At 40.3% G+C, this 21,936-nt stretch overlaps 1 protein-coding gene across 1 annotated transcript in view; it reads right to left on the reverse strand.

Annotated features, from left to right (window-relative positions):
- The window catches only part of alkal1 (ALK and LTK ligand 1), a 34,404-nt gene extending 13,705 nt beyond the window's left edge, over nucleotides 1-20,699 (reverse strand). The window contains 5 exon segments of the mRNA XM_058390595.1: nucleotides 9,677-9,760; nucleotides 10,609-10,662; nucleotides 18,161-18,294; nucleotides 20,446-20,493; nucleotides 20,495-20,699. Coding sequence (XP_058246578.1) covers nucleotides 9,677-9,760; nucleotides 10,609-10,662; nucleotides 18,161-18,294; nucleotides 20,446-20,493; nucleotides 20,495-20,565 — 391 coding nt within the window. The 5' untranslated portion in view covers nucleotides 20,566-20,699.
- Nucleotides 20,700-21,936: the final 1,237 nt, after the last annotated feature.

The following is a 21,936-nucleotide window of genomic DNA, read 5'->3' on the forward strand; positions in this document are numbered from 1 at the left end:
AACAGGGCGTCCTAGGTCTGTGCCAGGAGCTATTGATCTTAGAAGTGCCACTGTACACATAGCATCAGATGCTCTTATCACATACTGTGAAAATCTTTCTAAGGCAGTAGAGATGGCCAGAGACAGAGTAGGTGCTTGTTGGGAGCCACCTCCTGAGGGTGGTCATGCTGTCATTCCCGGACAATGGGTAATGATAAGATCATTTAAGAGCAAGCCACTGGAACCTAAATGGCAGGGACCATACCAGGTGTTATTAGTAATGGCTGCAACAGTATTGTGTCGTGGAAAAAAAACATGGACTCACATTTCCCACTGTAAGGTAGTTCAACCACCTGTAGGGACAGACTAGGACACACGGACCAGAAAGGAGCCAGAGGAAAGAACCGAGTTGCAATAGGCTTCGGGGTTGCCCAAAGGCGAAGATTCCCTAATAGGTTTTCCCTTTTTAGATTATTCCCCACCTTGACTGGTCCATAGGTGTCAGGGTATATGTGGAGATTAGGGCAAGGAATTACTCTTACAGACACAATCTGCTATACGATCAAAGGCAGCATAACATCTGAGATGTAAAAAATTATTTTTATTTGTTTGTTTTTCTGTTTGTGTTTTGGATCTTTTCTCGTGTTCCTTCTTCTTTTGTTTTTCATTTTGTATTTGCAGGGGGTCATTCCAGAACTCATCACTGCTACACCTGCAAGCGAAGTTCACCGCATACATCTATAGAGGGCCACCATAAACAGAGGAGGAGAACCTTATCAGAGGGAATCTGCAGCCACTGAAGACATCTGACACTTTAGCACACCGAAAGTTGAAAAATCTGCCACATAGAGTTTAAAGTGTGCTTGGACTTCATCATATCTATAAACCTTCATAATATGATAATGGAAAATTCCTCATGGTTTGGAGGTTCTTTTTGGTCAGTCATGGTCATGGATTAAAGAAACCACTGTTTTTGTCAGTTACCTTCTATTAATTTTACTTTTAGGCTATGTATGCTGTCAGGTATTCATATGTTGCATACGACAGACAACTAAACCACATTATAGAAATGCGTCAACTGTTAAAGTTAAAACATACTACCCCTGAAAATTTATTACAGTTATGAGAGTTTATAAGGGAACTCTCAAAGGGGGAATTGTGGGAAACAAATTTTCTTGTGTTCTCGCAGAGGAAGGCTCACTAACCTGTTCGGGAAAGGTCGTAAACATTCTTTCTCGCAACCAAATGGGTCGCAAATCTTAGTGGGTAAACATAGTCTCTAATAGGGGGTAGGGGAAAATGAGGGGGCTGCTTTAACACCACCTGAAGGACAGCCACCAAAGTCTGTATAAATACCAGAGGTTTCTTGTCTGTCTGTGGAGATCTTGATGACCACAGCACTTCTGAGTGTGTTCTAATCTTCAATAAAAGATTCCTGCAACATACTTCCAAGTCTCCGTGATCGCTCTTCTACTGGTCTTCGGTTAATTTACAACAGTATCAGTGTCAGAATCAATATCAGTGTCGGTATCAGTGTCAGTATCAGTATCAGTATCAGTGTCAGTATCAGTGTCAGTGTCAGTGTCAGTATCAGTATCAGTGTCAGAATCATTGTCAGTGTCAGTATCAGTGTCAGAATCAATATCAGTGTCAGAATCAGTGTCAGTATCAGTGTCAGTATCAGTGTGGGTATCAGTATCAGTATCAGTGTCAATGTCAGTATCAGTGTCAGTATCAGTATCAGTATCAGTGTCAGTGTCAGTATCAGTATCAGTATCAGTGTCAGTGTCAGAATCATTGTCAGTGTCAGTATAGGTGTCAGTATCAGTGTGGGTATCAGTATCAGTGTCAATGTCAGTATCAGTGTCAGTATCAGTGTCAGAATCATTGTCAGTGTCAGTATCAGTGTCAGAATCATTGTCAGTGTCAGTATAGGTGTCAGAATCATTGTCAGTGTCAGTATCAGTGTCAGAATCATTGTCAGTGTCAGTATAGGTGTCAGTATCAGTGTGGGTATCAGTATCAGTATCAGTGTCAGTATCAGTGTCAGTATCAGTGTCAGTGTCAGTGTCAATGTCAGTATCAGTATCAGTGTCAGTGTCAGTATCAGTATCAGTGTCAGTGTCAGTATCAGTGTCAGAATCAATATCAGTGTCAGAATCAATATCAGTGTCAGTATCAGTGTCAGTATCAGTATCAGTATCAGTATCAGTGTCAGTATCAGTGTCGGAATCATTGTCAGTGTCGGTATCAGTGTCAGAATCAATATCAGTGTCAGTATCAGTATCAGTATCAGTATCAGTGTCAGTATCAGTGTCAGTATCAGTGTCGGAATCATTGTCAGTGTCGGTATCAGTGTCAGAATCAATATCAGTGTCAGAATCAGTATCAGTATCAGTATCAGTGTCAGTGTCAGTATCAGTATCAGTATCAGTATCAGTATCAGTATCAGTATCATTGTCAGTATCAGTATCAGTGTCAGTATCGGTGTCAGTATCGGTGTCAGTATCGGTGTCAGTATCAGTATCAGTGTCAGTATCAGTATCAGTATCGGTGTCAGTATCAGTGTCAGTATCAGTGTCAGTATCAGTGTCGGTGTCAGTATCAGTGTCAATATCAGCGTCAGTATCAGTGTGAGAATCAGTGTCAATGTCAGTATCAGTGTCAGTATCAGTGTCAGTATCAGGATCAGGATCAGGATCAGTGTCAGTATCAGTGTCAGTATCAGTGTCGGAATCATTGTCAGTGTCAGAATCAGTGTCAGAATCAGTGTCAGTATCAGTATCAGTGTCAGTGTCAGAATCAGTATCAGTATCAGTGTCAGTATCAGTGTCAATGTCAGTATCAGTGTCAGTGTCAGTGTCAGTGTCAATGTCAGTGTCAATGTCAGTATCAATGTCAGTATCAGTGTCAGAATCAGTGTCAATGTCAAGTGTCAGTATCAGTGTCAGTATCAGTGTCAGTATCAGTGTCAGTATCAGTGTCAGTATCAGTGTCAGTGTCAGTGTCAGTGTCAGTGTCAGTATCAGTGTCAGTGTCAGTATCAGTGTCAGAATCAATATCAGTGTCAGAATCAATATCAGTGTCAGTATCAGTACCAGTATCAGTGTCAGTATCAGTATCAGTATCAGTGTCAGTATCAGTGTCAGTATCAGTGTCGGAATCATTGTCAGTGTCGGTATCAGTGTCAGAATCAATATCAGTGTCAGAATCAGTATCAGTATCAGTATCAGTGTCAGTGTCAGTATCAGTATCAGTATCAGTATCAGTATCAGTATCAGTATCAGTATCATTGTCAGTATCAGTATCAGTGTCAGTATCGGTGTCAGTATCGGTGTCAGTATCGGTGTCAGTATCAGTATCAGTGTCAGTATCAGTATCAGTATCGGTGTCAGTATCAGTGTCAGTATCAGTGTCAGTATCAGTGTCGGTGTCAGTATCAGTGTCAATATCAGCGTCAGTATCAGTGTGAGAATCAGTGTCAATGTCAGTATCAGTGTCAGTATCAGTGTCAGTATCAGGATCAGGATCAGTGTCAGTATCAGTGTCAGTATCAGTGTCGGAATCATTGTCAGTGTCAGTATCAGTGTCAGAATCAATATCAGTGTCAGAATCAGTGTCAGAATCAGTGTCAGTATCAGTGTCAGTGTCAGTGTCAGAATCAGTATCAGTATCAGTGTCAGTGTCAGTGTCAGTGTCAGTGTCAGTATCAGTGTCAATGTCAGTATCAGTGTCAGTGTCAGTGTCAATGTCAGTGTCAATGTCAGTATCAATGTCAGTATCAGTGTCAGAATCAGTGTCAATGTCAAGTGTCAGTATCAGTGTCAGTATCAGTGTCAGTATCAGTGTCAGTATCAGTATCAGTATCAGTGTCAGTATCAGTATCAGTGTCAGTATCAGTGTCAGTATCAGGATCAGTATCAATGTCAATGTCAGTATCAGTGTCAGTATCAGTGTCAGTGTCAGTGTCAATGTCAGTATCAGTGTCAGTATCAGTGTCAATGTCAGTATCAGTGTCAGTATCACTGTCAGAATCAATATCAGTGTGAGAATCAGTGTCAGTGTCAGTGTCAGTATCAGTGTCAATGTCAGTATCGGTGTCAGTGTCACTGTCAATGTCAGTGTCAGAATCATTGTCAGTGTCAGTATCAGTGTCAGTATCGGTGTCAGTATCGGTGTCAGTATCGGTGTCAGTATCAGTATCAGTGTCAGTATCAGTGTCAGTATCAGTATCGGTGTCAGTATCAGTGTCAGTGTCAGTATCAGTGTCAGTGTCAGTATCAGTGTCAGTATCAGTATCAGTATCAGTGTCAGAGTCAGTGTCAGTATCAGTGTCAGTATCAGTATCAGTATCAGTATCAGTATCAGTATCGGTGTCAGTGTCAGTGTCAGTATCAGTGTCAATGTCAGTATCAGTGTCAGTATCAGTGTGAGAATCAGTGTCAGTGTGAGAATCAGTGTGAGAATCAGTGTCAATGTCAGTATCAGTGTCAATGTCAGTATCAGTGTCAGTATCAGTGTCAATGTCAGTATCAGTGTCAGTATCAGTGTCAATGTCAGTATCAGTGTCAATGTCAGTATCAGTGTCAGTATCAGTGTCAGTGTCAATGTCAGTATCAGTATCAGTGTCAATGTCAGTATCAGTGTCAATGTCAGTATCAGTGTCAATGTCAGTGTCAATGTCAGTATCAGTGTCAGAATCATTGTCAGTGTCAGTATCAGTGTGAGAATCAGTGTCAATGTCAGTATCAGTGTCAGTATCAGTGTCAATGTCAGTATCAGTGTCAGTATCAGTGTCAGAATCATTGTCAGTGTCAGTATCAGTGTCAATGTCAGTATCAGTGTCAGTATCAGTATCAGTGTCAATGTCAGTATCAGTGTCAATGTCAGTATCAGTGTCAGTGTCAGTATCAGTGTCAGAATCATTGTCAGTGTCAGTATCAGTGTGAGAATCAGTGTCAATGTCAGTATCAGTGTCAGTATCAGTATCAGTGTCAATGTCAGTATCAGTGTCAGTGTCAGTGTCAGTGTCAGTGTCAATGTCAGTATCAGTATCAGTGTCAGTGTCAATGTCAGTATCAGTGTCAGAATCATTGTCAGTGTCAGTATCAGTGTGGGTATCAGTATCAGTGTCAATGTCAGTATCAGTGTCAGTGTCAATGTCAGTATCAGTGTCAGAATCATTGTCAGTGTCAGTATCAGTGTGAGAATCAGTGTCAATGTCAGTATCAGTGTCAGTATCAGTGTCAATGTCAGTATCAGTGTCAGTGTCAGAATCATTGTCAGTGTCAGTATCAGTGTGAGAATCAGTGTCAATGTCAGTATCAGTGTCAGTGTCAATGTCAGTATCAGTGTGGGTATCAGTATCAGTATCAGTGTCAATGTCAGTATCAGTGTCAGTGTCAATGTCAGTATCAGTGTGGGTATCAGTATCAGTGTCAATGTCAGTATCAGTGTCAGTGTCAATGTCAGTATCAGTGTCAGAATCATTGTCAGTGTCAGTATCAGTGTGAGAATCAGTGTCAATGTCAGTATCAGTGTCAGTATCAGTGTCAATGTCAGTATCAGTGTCAGTATCAGTGTCAGAATCATTGTCAGTGTCAGTATCAGTGTGAGAATCAGTGTCAATGTCAGTATCAGTGTCAGTATCAGTATCAGTGTCAATGTCAGTATCAGTGTCAATGTCAGTATCAGTGTCAGTGTCAGTGTCAGTATCAGTGTCAATGTCAGTATCAGTGTCAGAATCATTGTCAGTGTCAGTATCAGTGTGAGAATCAGTGTCAATGTCAGTATCAGTGTCAGTATCAGTATCAGTGTCAATGTCAGTATCAGTGTCAATGTCAGTATCAGTGTCAGTGTCAGTGTCAGTGTCAGTGTCAGTATCAGTGTCAGAATCATTGTCAGTGTCAGTATCAGTGTGAGAATCAGTGTCAATGTCAGTATCAGTGTCAGTATCAGTATCAGTGTCAATGTCAGTATCAGTGTCAGTGTCAGTGTCAGTGTCAATGTCAGTATCAGTATCAGTATCAGTGTCAGTGTCAATGTCAGTATCAGTGTCAATGTCAGTATCAGTATCAGTATCAGTGTCAATGTCAGTATCAGTGTCAGTGTCAATGTCAGTATCAGTGTCAGAATCATTGTCAGTGTCAGTATCAGTGTGAGAATCAGTGTCAATGTCAGTATCAGTGTCAGTATCAGTGTCAATGTCAGTATCAGTGTCAGTGTCAGAATCATTGTCAGTGTCAGTATCAGTGTGAGAATCAGTGTCAATGTCAGTATCAGTGTCAGTGTCAATGTCAGTATCAGTGTGGGTATCAGTATCAGTATCAGTGTCAATGTCAGTATCAGTGTCAGTGTCAATGTCAGTATCAGTGTGGGTATCAGTATCAGTATCAGTGTCAATGTCAGTATCAGTATCAGTATCGGTGTCAGTATCAGTGTCAGTATCAGTGTCAGTATCAGTATCGGTGTCAGTATCAGTATCAGTGTCAGTATCAGTGTCAGTATCAGTATCAGTGTCAGTATCAGTGTCAATATCAGCGTCAGTATCAGTGTCAGTATCAGTGTCAGTATCAGTGTCAGCGTCAGTATCAGTGTCAGTATCAGTGTCAGTATCAGTGTCAGCGTCAGTATCAGTGTCAGTATCAGTATCAGTGTCAGTATCAGTATCAGTATCAGTATCGGTGTCAGTATCAGTATCAGTGTCAGTATCAGTGTCAGCATCAGTATCAGTATCAGTGTCAGTGTCAGTATCAGTATCGGTGTCAATGTCAGTATCAGTGTCAGTATCAGTGTCAGAATCAGTGTCAATGTCAGTATCAGTGTCAGTATCAGTGTCAGTATCAGTGTCAGTATCAGTGTCAATGTCAGTATCAGTGTCAGTATCAGTGTCAGTGTCAATGTCAGTATCAGTGTCAGTGTGAGTATCAGTGTCAATGTCAGTATCAGTGTCAGTGTGAGTATCAGTGTCAATGTCAGTATCATTGTCAGTGTCAGTATCAGTGTGGGTATCAGTATCAGTGTCAATGTCAGTATCAGTGTCAATGTCAATGTCAGTATCAGTGTCAGAATCATTGTCAGTGTCAGTATCAGTGTGAGAATCAATGTCAATGTCAGTATCAGTGTCAGTATCAGTGTCAATGTCAGTATCAGTGTCAGTATCAGTATCAGTGTCAATGTCAGTATCAGTGTCAGTGTCAGTGTCAGTGTCAATGTCAGTATCAGTATCAGTGTCAGTGTCAATGTCAGTATCAGTGTCAGAATCATTGTCAGTGTCAGTATCAGTGTGGGTATCAGTATCAGTGTCAATGTCAGTATCAGTGTCAGTGTCAATGTCAGTATCAGTGTCAGAATCATTGTCAGTGTCAGTATCAGTGTGAGAATCAGTGTCAATGTCAGTATCAGTGTCAGTATCAGTGTCAATGTCAGTATCAGTGTCAGTGTCAGAATCATTGTCAGTGTCAGTATCAGTGTGAGAATCAGTGTCAATGTCAGTATCAGTGTCAGTGTCAATGTCAGTATCAGTGTGGGTATCAGTATCAGTATCAGTGTCAATGTCAGTATCAGTGTCAGTATCAGTGTGGGTATCAGTATCAGTGTCAATGTCAGTATCAGTGTCAGTGTCAATGTCAGTATCAGTGTCAGAATCATTGTCAGTGTCAGTATCAGTGTGAGAATCAGTGTCAATGTCAGTATCAGTGTCAGTATCAGTGTCAATGTCAGTATCAGTGTCAGTATCAGTGTCAGAATCATTGTCAGTGTCAGTATCAGTGTGAGAATCAGTGTCAATGTCAGTATCAGTGTCAGTATCAGTATCAGTGTCAATGTCAGTATCAGTGTCAATGTCAGTATCAGTGTCAGTGTCAGTGTCAGTATCAGTGTCAATGTCAGTATCAGTGTCAGTATCAGTGTCAGAATCATTGTCAGTGTCAGTATCAGTGTGAGAATCAGTGTCAATGTCAGTATCAGTGTCAGTATCAGTATCAGTGTCAATGTCAGTATCAGTGTCAATGTCAGTATCAGTGTCAGTGTCAGTGTCAGTGTCAGTGTCAGTATCAGTGTCAGAATCATTGTCAGTGTCAGTATCAGTGTGAGAATCAGTGTCAATGTCAGTATCAGTGTCAGTATCAGTATCAGTGTCAATGTCAGTATCAGTGTCAGTGTCAATGTCAGTATCAGTATCAGTATCAGTGTCAATGTCAGTATCAGTGTCAGTGTCAATGTCAGTATCAGTGTCAGAATCATTGTCAGTGTCAGTATCAGTGTGAGAATCAGTGTCAATGTCAGTATCAGTGTCAGTATCAGTGTCAATGTCAGTATCAGTGTCAGTGTCAGTATCAGTGTCAATGTCAGTATCAGTGTCAGTATCAGTGTCAATGTCAGTATCAGTGTCAATGACAGTATCAGTATCAGTGTCAGTGTCAGTGTCAATGTCAGTATCAGTGTCAATGTCAGTATCAGTGTCAGTGTCAATGTCAGTATCAGTGTGGGTATCAGTATCAGTATCAGTGTCAATGTCAGTATCAGTATCAGTATCAGTGTCAGTATCAGTATCAGTGTCAGTATCAGTGTCAGTATCAGTATCAGTGTCAGTGTCAGTATCAGTGTCAGTATCAGTGTCAGTATCAGTATCAGTGTCAGTATCAGTGTCAATGTCAGTATCAGTATCAGTGTCAGTGTCAGTGTCAATGTCAGTATCAGTGTCAATGTCAGTATCAGTGTCAGTATCTGTGTCAGTATCAGTGTCAATATCAGCGTCAGTATCAGTGTCAGTATCAGTATCAGTGTCAATATCAGCGTCAGTATCAGTGTCAGTATCAGTGTCAATGTCAGTATCAGTGTCAATGTCAGTATCAGTGTCAATGTCAGTATCAGTGTCAATGTCAGTATCAGTGTCAGTATCAGTGTCAGTATCAGTGTCAATGTCAGTATCAGTGTCAGTATCAGTGTCAGTATCAGTGTCAGTATCAGTGTCAATGTCAGTATCAGTGTCAGTATCAGTGTCAGTGTCAATGTCAGTATCAGTGTCAGTGTGAGTATCAGTGTCAATGTCAGTATCAGTGTCAGTGTGAGTATCAGTGTCAATGTCAGTATCATTGTCAGTGTCAGTATCAGTGTGGGTATCAGTATCAGTGTCAATGTCAGTATCAGTGTCAATGTCAATGTCAGTATCAGTGTCAGAATCACTGTCAGTGTCAGTATCAGTGTGAGAATCAATGTCAATGTCAGTATCAGTGTCAGTATCAGTGTCAATGTCAGTATCAGTGTCAGTATCAGTGTCAATGTCAGTATCAGTGTCAATGTCAGTATCAGTGTCAGAATCAGTGTCAGTGTCAGTATCAGTGTGAGAATCAGTGTCAATGTCAGTATCAGTGTCAGTGTCAATGTCAGTGTCAGTATCAGTGTGAGAATCAGTGTCAATGTCAGTGTCAGTATCAGTGTGAGAATCAGTGTCAATGTCAGTGTCAGTATCAGTGTCAGTGTCAATGTCAGTATCAGTGTCAGTGTCAATGTCAGTATCAGTGTCAATGTCAGTATCAGTGTCAGAATCATTGTCAGTATCAGTGTCAGTGTCAGTATCAGTGTCAATGTCAGTATCAGTGTGAGTGTCAGTGTCAGTGTCAGTATCAGCACTTTAATCAGAGACTAACTCAACACCACTCGAATAAGAAACATGTAAAGCATCACATGGACATACACGCTGGTCTGGCACACTCCCGCGTGTTGTGGTAAATCCGATGAAAATGCATCCTGCACTCTGACGGGAACTTGACTGGTCCTGCTTAAAAGAAAGACAGTTATTTTTAGTCAGAGTTATGAAATCTGAAATTGTTCAGTTATGTAATCCTGCATTAAGAACAGAAAAAACCCTGTATAAGACAGAGACACTCTGGTCAGTCATCTGAAGTACACATGAGTGCAGTTTGACAGCTGAAGTGAATGTTTTGTCTCGTAGAAAAAAAAATACAGACGAGTCACCCTGCTTCAGCTAGGCACGGACCCAAAAGACCGGATTAACTCACGCTCCCACTTCACACCGGGCCGAAGAATTAAACGTTCCAATAAAGCGTGTCAGGCTCTTTGGATTAGCTTCCAAATAATGGATTTTTTTCACCAATTATTGCAGACGCCTCAGAACCTGCGGAGATTAATCAGCTTAAGTGGCTCGGGAAAGGGGTCACTTGAACCTGAACCTGGACGTCCAAGTGACCGGTGCGTATAAGACAAACTCCTGGACGATAAAGTGCTGCTGTTGAAACTCAAACGCCGACTAAATTTCCAAGATATTAGTAATGAACTGTTGAGGACTGATTTATTACCCCGAGCAACCACGAAGGAGTCAGTTTATAAAACGCAGAACCGTTTCTGTCATAAGATAAACTGCAAAGTCTGGAAATGGAAAAAGTAAGGGAATAATGAGCTGATAACGTCCAAACATCGGCAAAGGCCACGGAAAAATCCATCTCCTTTATCCAATGCTTGAATTATTTGTTCTAGTTTATTTAACGCCAGTTATTTAATGTATTAATGGCGTTTCTGAGCGATAATAAATCAGACATCATGCGTGTTCTTGCTCTTATCGTTCATCTCAATTGATTATAATGAAACACGCAAATCAGGATTTCTTACCTGTGAAGTGTTTTATAATCCTGTCTTTAATGCTGACGTCTCTCAGGACGATTTCTGACAAAGACACAGGAAACAGAATAAGGGATTAAAAAAAAAACAAGCTGTAACTTTTTACGAGCACGAGATCGGGCTCGAGATCGGATCGTCTCAGGCTGCAGAAGAGAAGGTTACAGAAGGTTGGAGAGTAACAGAGATCCCTGATGAATTGAGCAGGTCTTGAATTGTTGAGGTCCCTTAGGTTCTCAGTGCACGCTGCTTCAGGAGATCTGTTTCGCTGTAAAGCGTCAGATGCAGCAGCATAAGGTGAGGAGGAATAAACAAACGAAACAGACGTTTCTTCATGTAGAGGTGAGCAGGAGATCAAATCATCACCAACACCAGCCTGCTGGGGAGAAGAAGAATGTCAGCTAATGTTGAGGAACGTTTAACCCTTTAACAGAAATGGACGTGTAAAGAACTGAATGATGTTCAGGCTGTGACATAATCTTACACAGAATTTGAAGATCAAATCTGAGCTGCTTTTTAGATGAACAAGCACTTGGAGAACATCTCAGAGAGCAGAAATGGTGTTTGATGTCGACATATACTTTGAAGATACCATGGAACCTAGGCATATGCATTTAATCCGTTCTGGATTCAAGTTCTTAATGTGAAATTTTGTATTGCTAATCGAATTTTCTCATCAGAAATAATGTAAATGCAGATAATCCGTTCCTGCCGCCCAAAAATATGACCAATATGAAGTGTATGTAAACTGTATGTCTGCTTACAAAGAACTGACCCAAGCCAAGCATTCCATGTCAAGGCCCCCCACAGGAAGTTGTGCCACCAAGCTTGGGCTAAAAATAGAACAGAGCACCCACGCCACCGATCTGTCAACAAAAAACACCCGAAAAATCACCTAGCTTTTGAACGCATGATGCAGGCAATGTGGGTATCGTGGGTTGACTCTTTCCAAACAGATTTCACCAACTGTGAAAAAATGTGAAATTTGTAAACTCACCTCGGTTGGCTTCGCTCGGCTTTCCACTGACGCTAACAAGTTTTGAACTTGAACTTTAAACAAGTTTTGTTACAAACATCAACATGGACAAGAGAAAAACAGGAGGAAATTTCATTATTTGGCGTTTGGGGAAAAGAGAGCCTGAAGTGAGATGAGCGAGAGCAGACTGAGGGATGACCTGAGTTGATTTTATAATGAAGTCAATCATCAAGATTGCTGTGGTCACTGTTACCACCCTGAATATGATTAGTTTTCTAATAACTTCACCGCCTGAAGTGTTTATTCCTCTATTTATTAATAGAATTGCAGTCTGTCTGTCTATCTATCTATCTGTCTATCTATCTACACATATTATTTGTATTTAAAAATAATAACTTACACCTCATCTTACCGGATTCTGATTGGTCAGAAGGTGTTGAATAATTTTATATAGCAGCAGCTTTGACAGTCTGTTTATATCTAAGTTATCATTTCCATAGTAACTGTTCAGTTTGAGTGGATGAGAAAACAATATCTCAAAAGTTTTTTTTAGCAATTTTGTAATTGCTGTTTATTTAGCCCTTATGGAAGGAGTCTCCAGTGTCAGAGGTGAAGCTGGAACCTTTTCATTTCTAGACATCTTCAGCACCGAGGTGTTCCACAGAATTCTGTCCTTTATGACAAAAATCTAAAGAATAAACTCAGAGGTTAAATTCTACCCTAACTGTGAACTTTATTAGGAATGATAATCGAGATGCTTTTCTGCTCACCACGGATGTAAAGAGTGATTATCTGAGTTCTTTCTATATATTATAGAGTTTGCACATATATATTATTTATTTATATATTATTTTATTTTTATATATACTATATATTATACTATATTATATTTTATATTTACATTTTTTATTTTTATTTTATATTTTTATATTGCATTTACTGTTTATATTTATATTATGTATATATATATATATATATATATATATACACACACACATATTTGCATATGCATATCCGATAACTTTTGGTTTTTCACAATTATTTTGTCTTCAATTTTCTACATTTAATTTTACCTATTTTTCTCTATATATTTTTATCTATATCCCTTTATTTTTCATGTCCACACACTTTAATTTTTACTCTTTTCTTTCTTCAAATGTAGGACAGTCGTAAAAAGCATTTCACTACATTTCGTACTGTGTATGATTTTGTATGTGATGAATAAAATTTGAATTTGATTTGAATTTACTCTATCCTTCCTGTGGATGTCCTCTGATCTTTCTCATCCTCAAGACTTTTCCTCCGACAGATCTGTTGCTGGATGTTTGTTCTCTACTTTTAAGCCTGTTATTGATCAGCAGTTAGAAATATACTCAAAAGAGCCCATCAAAGATCAGACAAAAATCAGACTTTTTCTTCATTCTGATGTTTGATGTGAAGATTAGTATCTGCAGGATCGTACACACTGTGCTGCTGCAAGTGATTGGCTGATCGGATACCTGCAGGAAAGCCCAGCTGTTCCTAATAAAGTGGTCTGTGAGTGTATATAGCATAAGGATTTTGCTCCGCTTAGATTTGCTCTGGGAGTGAGTTTTATCTGGAGGTCAATATGCTGAGATCCGAGGGTGTGAGGTATGATCTGTAGAGGGATTTGGTTTTTTTTTTATATCATCCTCAACCCAACCTCGTTTAAATCTGCACCCGGGGTTCCTCCCAAATCCAGCTGCAGAGATTCATGAAAGCAGTAGAAGTGTAAAAGGAAAGTTTAGTATTTGCTCAATGTTTTTACAACAGATTTGGACTAAAGTCCCTCAAAATTCCAGACGAAACGTTCGTCTGATCATCTCACAGTGTCTCCAGCGTATATATCTGATTACGTCTCTTGCAGGAAAGACGACAAACAACAAACTTCTGCCCTCGGTCATGCCCCCTGGAATGATGGGTAATCCTTCAAAACCTGTGATTTTAGTGACCGTGTTCATTTCATTCAATTCATGACAGGTTTTGTCTTGGATGTTTCTCTAAAAGAAAGGTTTCGTTTTGTCCGTCACTGTTTTATTTTTCCAGCAGATGATAAACAAACTGTGAAGAACCTCCGAAGAACCTCTGTCTGTCCATCCAGCCAGTGGAATGTGCAGGGGTCAGAGCATCAGAGCACGGTCACGTCCATGGCATGTCTCTGGCATTGTTAAGAAATCTGTCGCTATAAAAATAATGCCTAATTTCCTTTCTGGACAAAGTCTTCAGAGATGTGTTTAAGTCTCATTAACTGTGAATCACATGGTTTTTTTTTTTTTTACATTGCCCTGATATGTGAAGAGTTGTACTCCAGGTATGAGAATGAGAGTCTGTCGGTTTGTAATGGATGATGTTTTTTAGTGTATGTGCACCCCTGACCATGACAGCCTTAAATGTCTCGGGATGATTATAATTTTCCTTCAAGATTCCCAAACCCTGTTCCAGCATGACCCCAATGTCCCTGTGCACAAAGCCCCTGAGCTCCATGAAGACATGGTGTGGAGGTGAAATTTGAAGAGAGTGGAAGATCTGGAGTGTGCTGCACAGAGCCCTGACTCTGACTCAACCCCACTGAACACCGTTGGGTTGAACTGGAACTGGAGTCTCCTCATCATCCCGACATCAGAGTCTGATCTCACTAATGCTCTTGTAGCTGAATGATCACTAATCCCCACAGACACAATCCAACATCTAGTGAAGAACCTTCCGGAAGAAAAGAGTGGAGCTGATTAGAACAGCAAAGTAAGGAGAATACATCTGGCATGAGATGATCAACAACATCAGCATATGGAAGTGATGGTCAGGGGGGCACAAACTTTTCCCCACATAATGGTCCTCAGGCTTTGATGGTCTTGTTGTAAGGAGATTATTTCTCAGTATCGTAACGCCTAGTGAAATGTCAGGTGCCCAAATCCGTGCAGCTGCTAATTCCAGTCTCCTGCGGACGCGGCGATTACTCACCCTGTATTATGAATGAATTTGAGATGGCTGGTTAATTCACAACGCGCTTCATTAACACGAAGCGCTCACATGGCCGCGTAACTCAGTTTATCTCTGACATTAAAGAGGAAATCGCCCATCATTAGGGACATTACGTGCAACATTAGATAGGATTCAGCCGCATAACTGACAGTTCTTTACACGTTTTCCTCCACGTGAGTCGTCCATCAGAGCCTCCGTGACTCGTGTGTAGATATTCGGACCTGGCTCGAGTCCGGCGCGTGTGAGGATCCCGTTATCAGCCGTTTGTGATTAATTAAAACTCCAAAGTTTTCCAAAGGAAAGAAATCTTTCAAGGGCATCCAAGTGGACGAGCACAGATGTTCGGACGCTTACTGTTTACTTCTTACACAACTTCGTTCAAATTTTATAAAACAGAATAAAACCTCAAGTCTCAAACATCTCACACAGGAACGTTCTCGAGGCTCGGGTCTTTCAATTTTAATTAATACGTACAACATCACGACAAATATCTTAAAATTAACTCCTTATGGTAACTCTTCTGTCCAGAAGATGGCTGAAGATTAAACATTACACCTTTACTTCTACAGCTGACACGTCAGCGAGAACGTCACCATGGATATCAACAATTACAAGCCTTCGTGAGCAGCACATGCCGTATGAGACCCTGCCAACGAGCTGTTGCTATAGAAACAATAACCGATTAAGGCACTAATTAATGACACTTTTCCTTCCATTGACTTCCGTTCAAGCGCATGAGAATGCTGGAGAGCCGCAAAGAAGCTTATGCATTTCGCTGCATTCCAAAGTTCAATTCTGTTGACCTGCGAGTTCGAGCCAAAGATGTCGAAAATCCAAGATGGAGGAAGTGGAAGCTCTGATGATGTCACACCGTCCAGTTTCAATAGCCTGAAGGATCAGTGTTCTGGCTGCAGAATGAAACTCATTTATACTGTAAACTTGTAGCATGGGTTCTATCTATCTATCTATCTATCTATCTATCTATCTATCTATCTATCTATCTATCTATCTATCTACCTATCTATCTATCTATAGATATCTATCTATCAATTTCTATTCTAGTCTTTTGTGAAAGCATCATCAAGTCAAGATCAATCTAATCTATCTAATCTAGCATACGATGCAATTAATCCCAGCTTTGTTATTCCACCCTGAATTCCGGTTCTGCATTAGGAATCATTTTAATCTTTTTTCCTGACTGATTTGTTTTGCTTTTTGTCCTCACGGTGATCTTACTGACCCTCAGATTCATTGTTTAATCTTTAATCCGATCCAAAGACAAAATATCGCACCACTGCTTGATTATTCCTAATCTACCCGAGTGATGTTCCTCAGACGGGGAGATTCTTCCTCAGGATTGTGCTTTAAGGCTCGTGACTTCACTATCATCCTTCGGGTGAGTCTTGCCAGCGCTCGAGCTCTGAGCCAAAAATCAAACATCGCTAGGCAGCTGGCAAACTTCCTTCTCTCTAGTGAGGAGAGTAAAAGCTTGATTGTGCAAATCTTCTCTTCACTGTTTCCGGGGATAAATAAACACCAGCACTAAATATACATCGAACAGGCATAATATTATGACTAATATTGTGTTGGTTCCCCTTTTGCTGCTGAAACAGCCCTGACCCTTCACACACTGTGTATTCTGACCCCTTTCTATCAGAACCAGCATTAACTTCTTCAGCAGTTTGATCAACAGTAGCTCGTCTGTTGGACCGGATCACACGGGCCAGCCTTCGCTCCCCACATGCATCAGTGACCCTTGACTGCCCATGACCCTATTGCCGGTCCACCACTGTTCCTTCCTTGGACCACTTTTGATAGATACTGACCACTGCAGACCGGGAACACCCCACAAGAGCTGCAGTTTTGGAGATGCTCTGATCCAGTGGTCTAGCCATCACAATTTGGTCCTTTTGGTCAAACTCGCTCAAATCCTTACACTTGTCCATTTTTCCTGCTTCTAACATCAACTTTGAGGACAAAATGTTGACTTGCTGCTTAATATATCCCACCCACTAACAGGTGCCATGATGAGGAGATACTCAGTCTTATTCACTTCACCTGGCACTGCTCACAGTGTTGTGCCTGATTGGTGTATCTTAGAGTTTTACAAGCAGGGTGTCCTTTACAACAATTATTATCGAGCTAATGTAGCTAACAAACACGTTCACAACCTGTTGTTTAGCTTTGTGTACACTCTATTTGGTTATAAATGAGTACAAAAGAGTAAAATGTCCTGAAACGCTAACGTAGATGTTTAAAATATACCAAATTATAAGGATATATATCTAGCTGAGGTTAGATAGCATTACAGCAAAACATAATAGTTTGAGTTCTCCACAACTAGCTAAGTAACTAACTAGCATACATAGCACAGAGCCACTGCACTGCAGTAACCTTTCACAAAAAGCAAACAAAATGTTTCCTGCTCAAGTTTCTTCTTCACCAAATGCCAGTTTGTCAAAAAATTTATCCATGATCTGAATCATGACATTTTTTCTATAAGAAATTCCACAATTTTTGTGCATGGAAACTACACCATGTTCGTTTCAGACCGTCTTGTTTGGTGCATTACCTCTAACCGCCACTAGAGGCAGTGAAGACATCGTGTAAAGACTGGTAAAGAATATGTCTGAATAATAAAAATTGCACGTCACTGAGGAAGAGACAGGAGTCAGAGCTGGAGGGAGCAGAGCTGAAGATGTTGAGGTTCTCTTTGGGAGTGACACGGTTGGACAGGATTAGGAACGAGTACATCAGAGGGACGGCTCATGTTGGACGTTTGGGGGACAAAGTTAGGGAGGACAGATTAAGATGGTTTGGACATGTCCAGAGGAGGGAGAGTGAGTATATTGGTAGGAGAATGTTGGACATGGAGCTGCCAGGCAGGAGGCAGAGAGGAAGGCCAAAGAGGAGGTATATGGATGGAATAAATTATATGAAGCTAGTGGGTGTAAGTGTTGAGGATGCAGAAGATAGGGATAGGTGGAGAGAGATGATTCACTGTGGAGACCCCTGAAGGGAAAAGCCCAAAGAAGAAACCGCAAAGCGTGAACGTCCAGAAGACGGATAACTGTTAAATAAATCTCCCAAATCCTTCTACAGGAAACTTCCCATATCCATGAGTGTTACTGAGAGCCGTTACTACGCAAACGCTAACGTATAAGCCCGAGCACACTGATACATTATAAACCCATGATTCATGTTACTGTCAGAGCTGCTGTTCTAGGAAACTAATCAACACCTTCTGCTGATCTGAGAATTCAGACGTGTTGGATGGAGCTGTACAGCTCCTACGCTGTCACAATTAAGTTTAATTACCAATGAAAGCGTTTTGTCTGTACGCGCATTAAACCCTGCGACGTCCGGTGATGGATCACAAGCCAGAGGATTCTGTTACACTTTCAAGTTGTTCAATAGACCAGAAAGTGGAAGTGGATTATCCGAGAAGGTCGGCGCAGATTACCGGTGAACCCGTGCACCAACGGATCTTGAGAACATGTTACAGACTTTCACATGAACATGTAACGGCAGTTTATTTCATCATCATCATCATCATCATCACCAGCTCACCTATGGGCCTGCTGTGGGCGGATTTTTCCCGCGTGTTGAGCTTTTCCCGCTCGCCGTCCTTGATCATGCGCAGCAGCAGGTCCAGCAGAGTTTGCTTGTCTGCATGCGTCGCCTCGCTGCTGTCCATGCACCGGCTGGAGGTGATGAGCAAAAGAATTACACTCAACAATATGTGCCATCTCCTCTCAGCCTGCATGGCTTTTTCAGCCTGATAAACAAACAAACACACACACACACACACACACAGGAAACCCAGTCAAGACACGTTCATACAGAAATTCCTGACAATCCCACAGCATTTCATCTCCTTACGTTTACATATGTTTTAAGGTGAATAACAGAACGAACCAAAGAGACACGAAGGGTTAAATATCGTGTTAATGGGTGTGTGTTTATGTTTTATATTTTCTGTGTTTTAAAGAGTATTTCAGTGTTTAAAACATTGGCTGTTTTTGTAGAACTTTAAAAAAAATCAGCTTAAATTTAAGAGGGAATAAACTCTAACATCTTATACAAGACAAACACCAGTGTGTACATTTATCAGTCACAGGAAATACATTTAATTAATTAATTAGACAAGTATATTTTAATGAATGCATGGTCATGCCACCTGACGTTGACACTTTTTGTCTGTTTTTGTCCCAGGTGTAGTGTTAATAACCCATGTTTCAGACTGTATAAAATGCTTCAGTGTTAATGACATCATTATTACGTCGCGGTGTTTAGTGCCTTTCTCCTCAGCACAGAGCTCACACTCCGTATTTATCCAACAGTGATGATAAACGAAATATTAATAATAAAGTGTCAGAGTTTAATGATTCACATCATATTGGTGTTAATGCAACTGTAACTGAACACTTATTTACTCATTTATGTATACACACACACACATACACAAACATGTATGTATACACACACACATTTATGTATGTATATACACAAATATACACACACACACATACACAAACATGTATGTATACACACACACACATACACAAACATGTATGTATACACACACACATTTATGTATGTATATACACAAATATACACACACACACACATACACAAACATGTATGTATACACACACACATTTATGTATGTATATACACAAATATACACACACACACACACATACACAAACATGTATGTATACACACACACATTTATGTATGTATATACACAAATATACACACACACACACACACACATACACAAACATGTATGTATACACACACACATTTATGTATGTATATACACAAATATACACACACATACACACACACAATGTATGTATACACACACACATTTATGTATGTATATACACAAATATACACACACACACACACACAAACATGTATGTATACACACACACACATACACAAACATGTATGTATACACACACACATTTATGTATGTATATACACAAATATACACACACATACACACACACAATGTATGTATACACACACACATTTATGTATGTATATACACAAATATACACACACACACACATACACAAACATGTATGTATACACACACACACACACACGTATGTATACACACACACATACACACATGTATGTATACACACACACACACATCCGGTTTAGGTGTCAAATAGACACTTGTAATTCTCTTAAAGTACTGAATCATTTCTTAAACACCTCCAGTACTGACGAATTAACACATCAAGTGTTAGATCTGAATTAACACATTGTTTTTTGCATTAACACTGATAATGTGGAATCAATTCCCTCTCAGATTTAGGGTTTTAAGTAGGCACCTGTAATTCGCTTAAAGTACTAAATCAGTTCCTAAACACCAAGAGTACTGAATAAACACCTCCAGTGCTGACAAATTACCTCTAAGATCTGAATTAACAGTCGTTTGCTTTCACACTGAACAGATTTAGGTATCAAACTGACACCTGTAATTCTCTTAAAGTACTGAATCAGTTCTTAAACGCCAACAGTACTGAATAAACACCTCCAGTGCTGACTAATTACGTTCGATTGCTATAAATTGAACGCAGTTGCAATAATAGGCATAACAAGTATAACAAGTAAAGGTTATAATAAGTAATAGCCTTATTATAAGCCCGGCTTAACACAGATACGCAGTGTAGGTGTTTAAGTCAGTACTCTGGGTGTTCGTGAATTGTGCGCGCGCGCATCCTTTCTTTTAAAGCATGCATTATTCTACTTCACAAACATTTTTTTTTTCACTTTAAACAACTTTGATATTATATATTTATATAAACAATATAACAAAAGTTTGCACTTACACTTCTTGGTAGCGGCCGGTGGTGTGTGTGTATGTGTGTGTATGAGAGAGTGTGTGTGTGTGTGTGTGTGTGTATATTCCTGTCCGACTCTGGAGAACACAGTCGGCTCTTCCACACCATGCGTCCCGTTTTATACGTCAAAGTGGAGAGATTTCTGGATGTAACGCAATCGATTTCGGGTGGGTGGCAGGAGACGCGGACATCTTTTACCCTCCATCAGGTTTTTTTTCTTTTTTCTTCTTCTTCTTCTTCTTCTTTTTTTTTTTTAAATATTATTATTACCTCCTTCTTCTCCTTCTTCGGTGACACTCGCCCCTCCTTTCAAGCTCCAAATCATCAAACCATCTCTCTCTCTCTCTCTCTCTCTCTCACACACACACACACACACACTTCTTCTCCTTTGTCACAGGTTTTTTTTGTTTTAAATTATTTTCCTCTTCCTTTTTTAGCAGTAGAAATATTTTATTACCTTCACGCGCTGAAAACCGAATGCGCGCTCCCGTCGTGGCACGTTCACGAGGAAAAGGGAATCGGTTTGGGAGTTTGGAGGGATTTATATTAATGTGTGTGTGTGTGTGAGAGAGTGTGCGCGCGTGCAGTGTTCATGAGTCTCATGACCTCTCTAAGCCTTCTGTTCACCTCCTCCCCCTAATTTAAATCTGGATTAAACATGTTTCAGCACGTTCATATCATTGACATAAAGCACAGTGTCGTGCGGTTACAGGAGAACAATCAACGACACGGTGGTGTGATGAAGCGGACTTCCTGGTGCCAGCTCGTGCCAAGTGTTTCATTCCTTTCATACTACATGATTCTGCAAGCAATTTGTTATTAGAGTGTGTTATTTATGAAATATAACGAACGACAGAAGAAATATATTAAAATAATCAGTTTATACTTAGATTTAATGTTGTGGAACTTCATCAGCCTTGCCTTCATCAGCCTCTCTGAACCTGGGTTGCAAAATTATTGGCACCCCATAATTAATATTTGCACGATTCCTGCACCAGAGAGAGTCACGCGCTGAGACTTTTTTTATTTAATTTTTTAACTAGATTACAGACAATATCACTTTTTTTAAATCAGTAAACAAAAAGAATGTATCATGTTTTAAAACTCATCGTTAATCCTCAAAACCCAGTCGAAGGTTAACTCGGAATAGACATGGACATGCAGACTACTCTGACCTGTACACACTACTAAAGCCCTAATGTACAAATAATCAGCTTTTACTGACATCTAGTGGCGTGGATTTGAAACGACTTCATCTGGCTCACATGAGAACTTGTGCATTTATTTGGCTTGTGAATCTGCGCGTTAACCAGAGTTTAAAGTCAGAATCAGGAAGTTTACACACCAAACACAGGCATAACAACATGACCACCTGGACACCCTGACTGCTCTGCGGCTATGCAGCCCCATACGCAACAAACTGTCCTGCACTGTGTATTCTGACCCCTTTCTATCAGAACCAGCATTAACTTCTTCAGC

The sequence above is a fragment of the Hemibagrus wyckioides genome, linkage group LG05, assembly GCF_019097595.1.
Source record: "Hemibagrus wyckioides isolate EC202008001 linkage group LG05, SWU_Hwy_1.0, whole genome shotgun sequence".
In the NCBI taxonomy this organism is placed as follows: Eukaryota; Metazoa; Chordata; class Actinopteri; order Siluriformes; family Bagridae; genus Hemibagrus; species Hemibagrus wyckioides.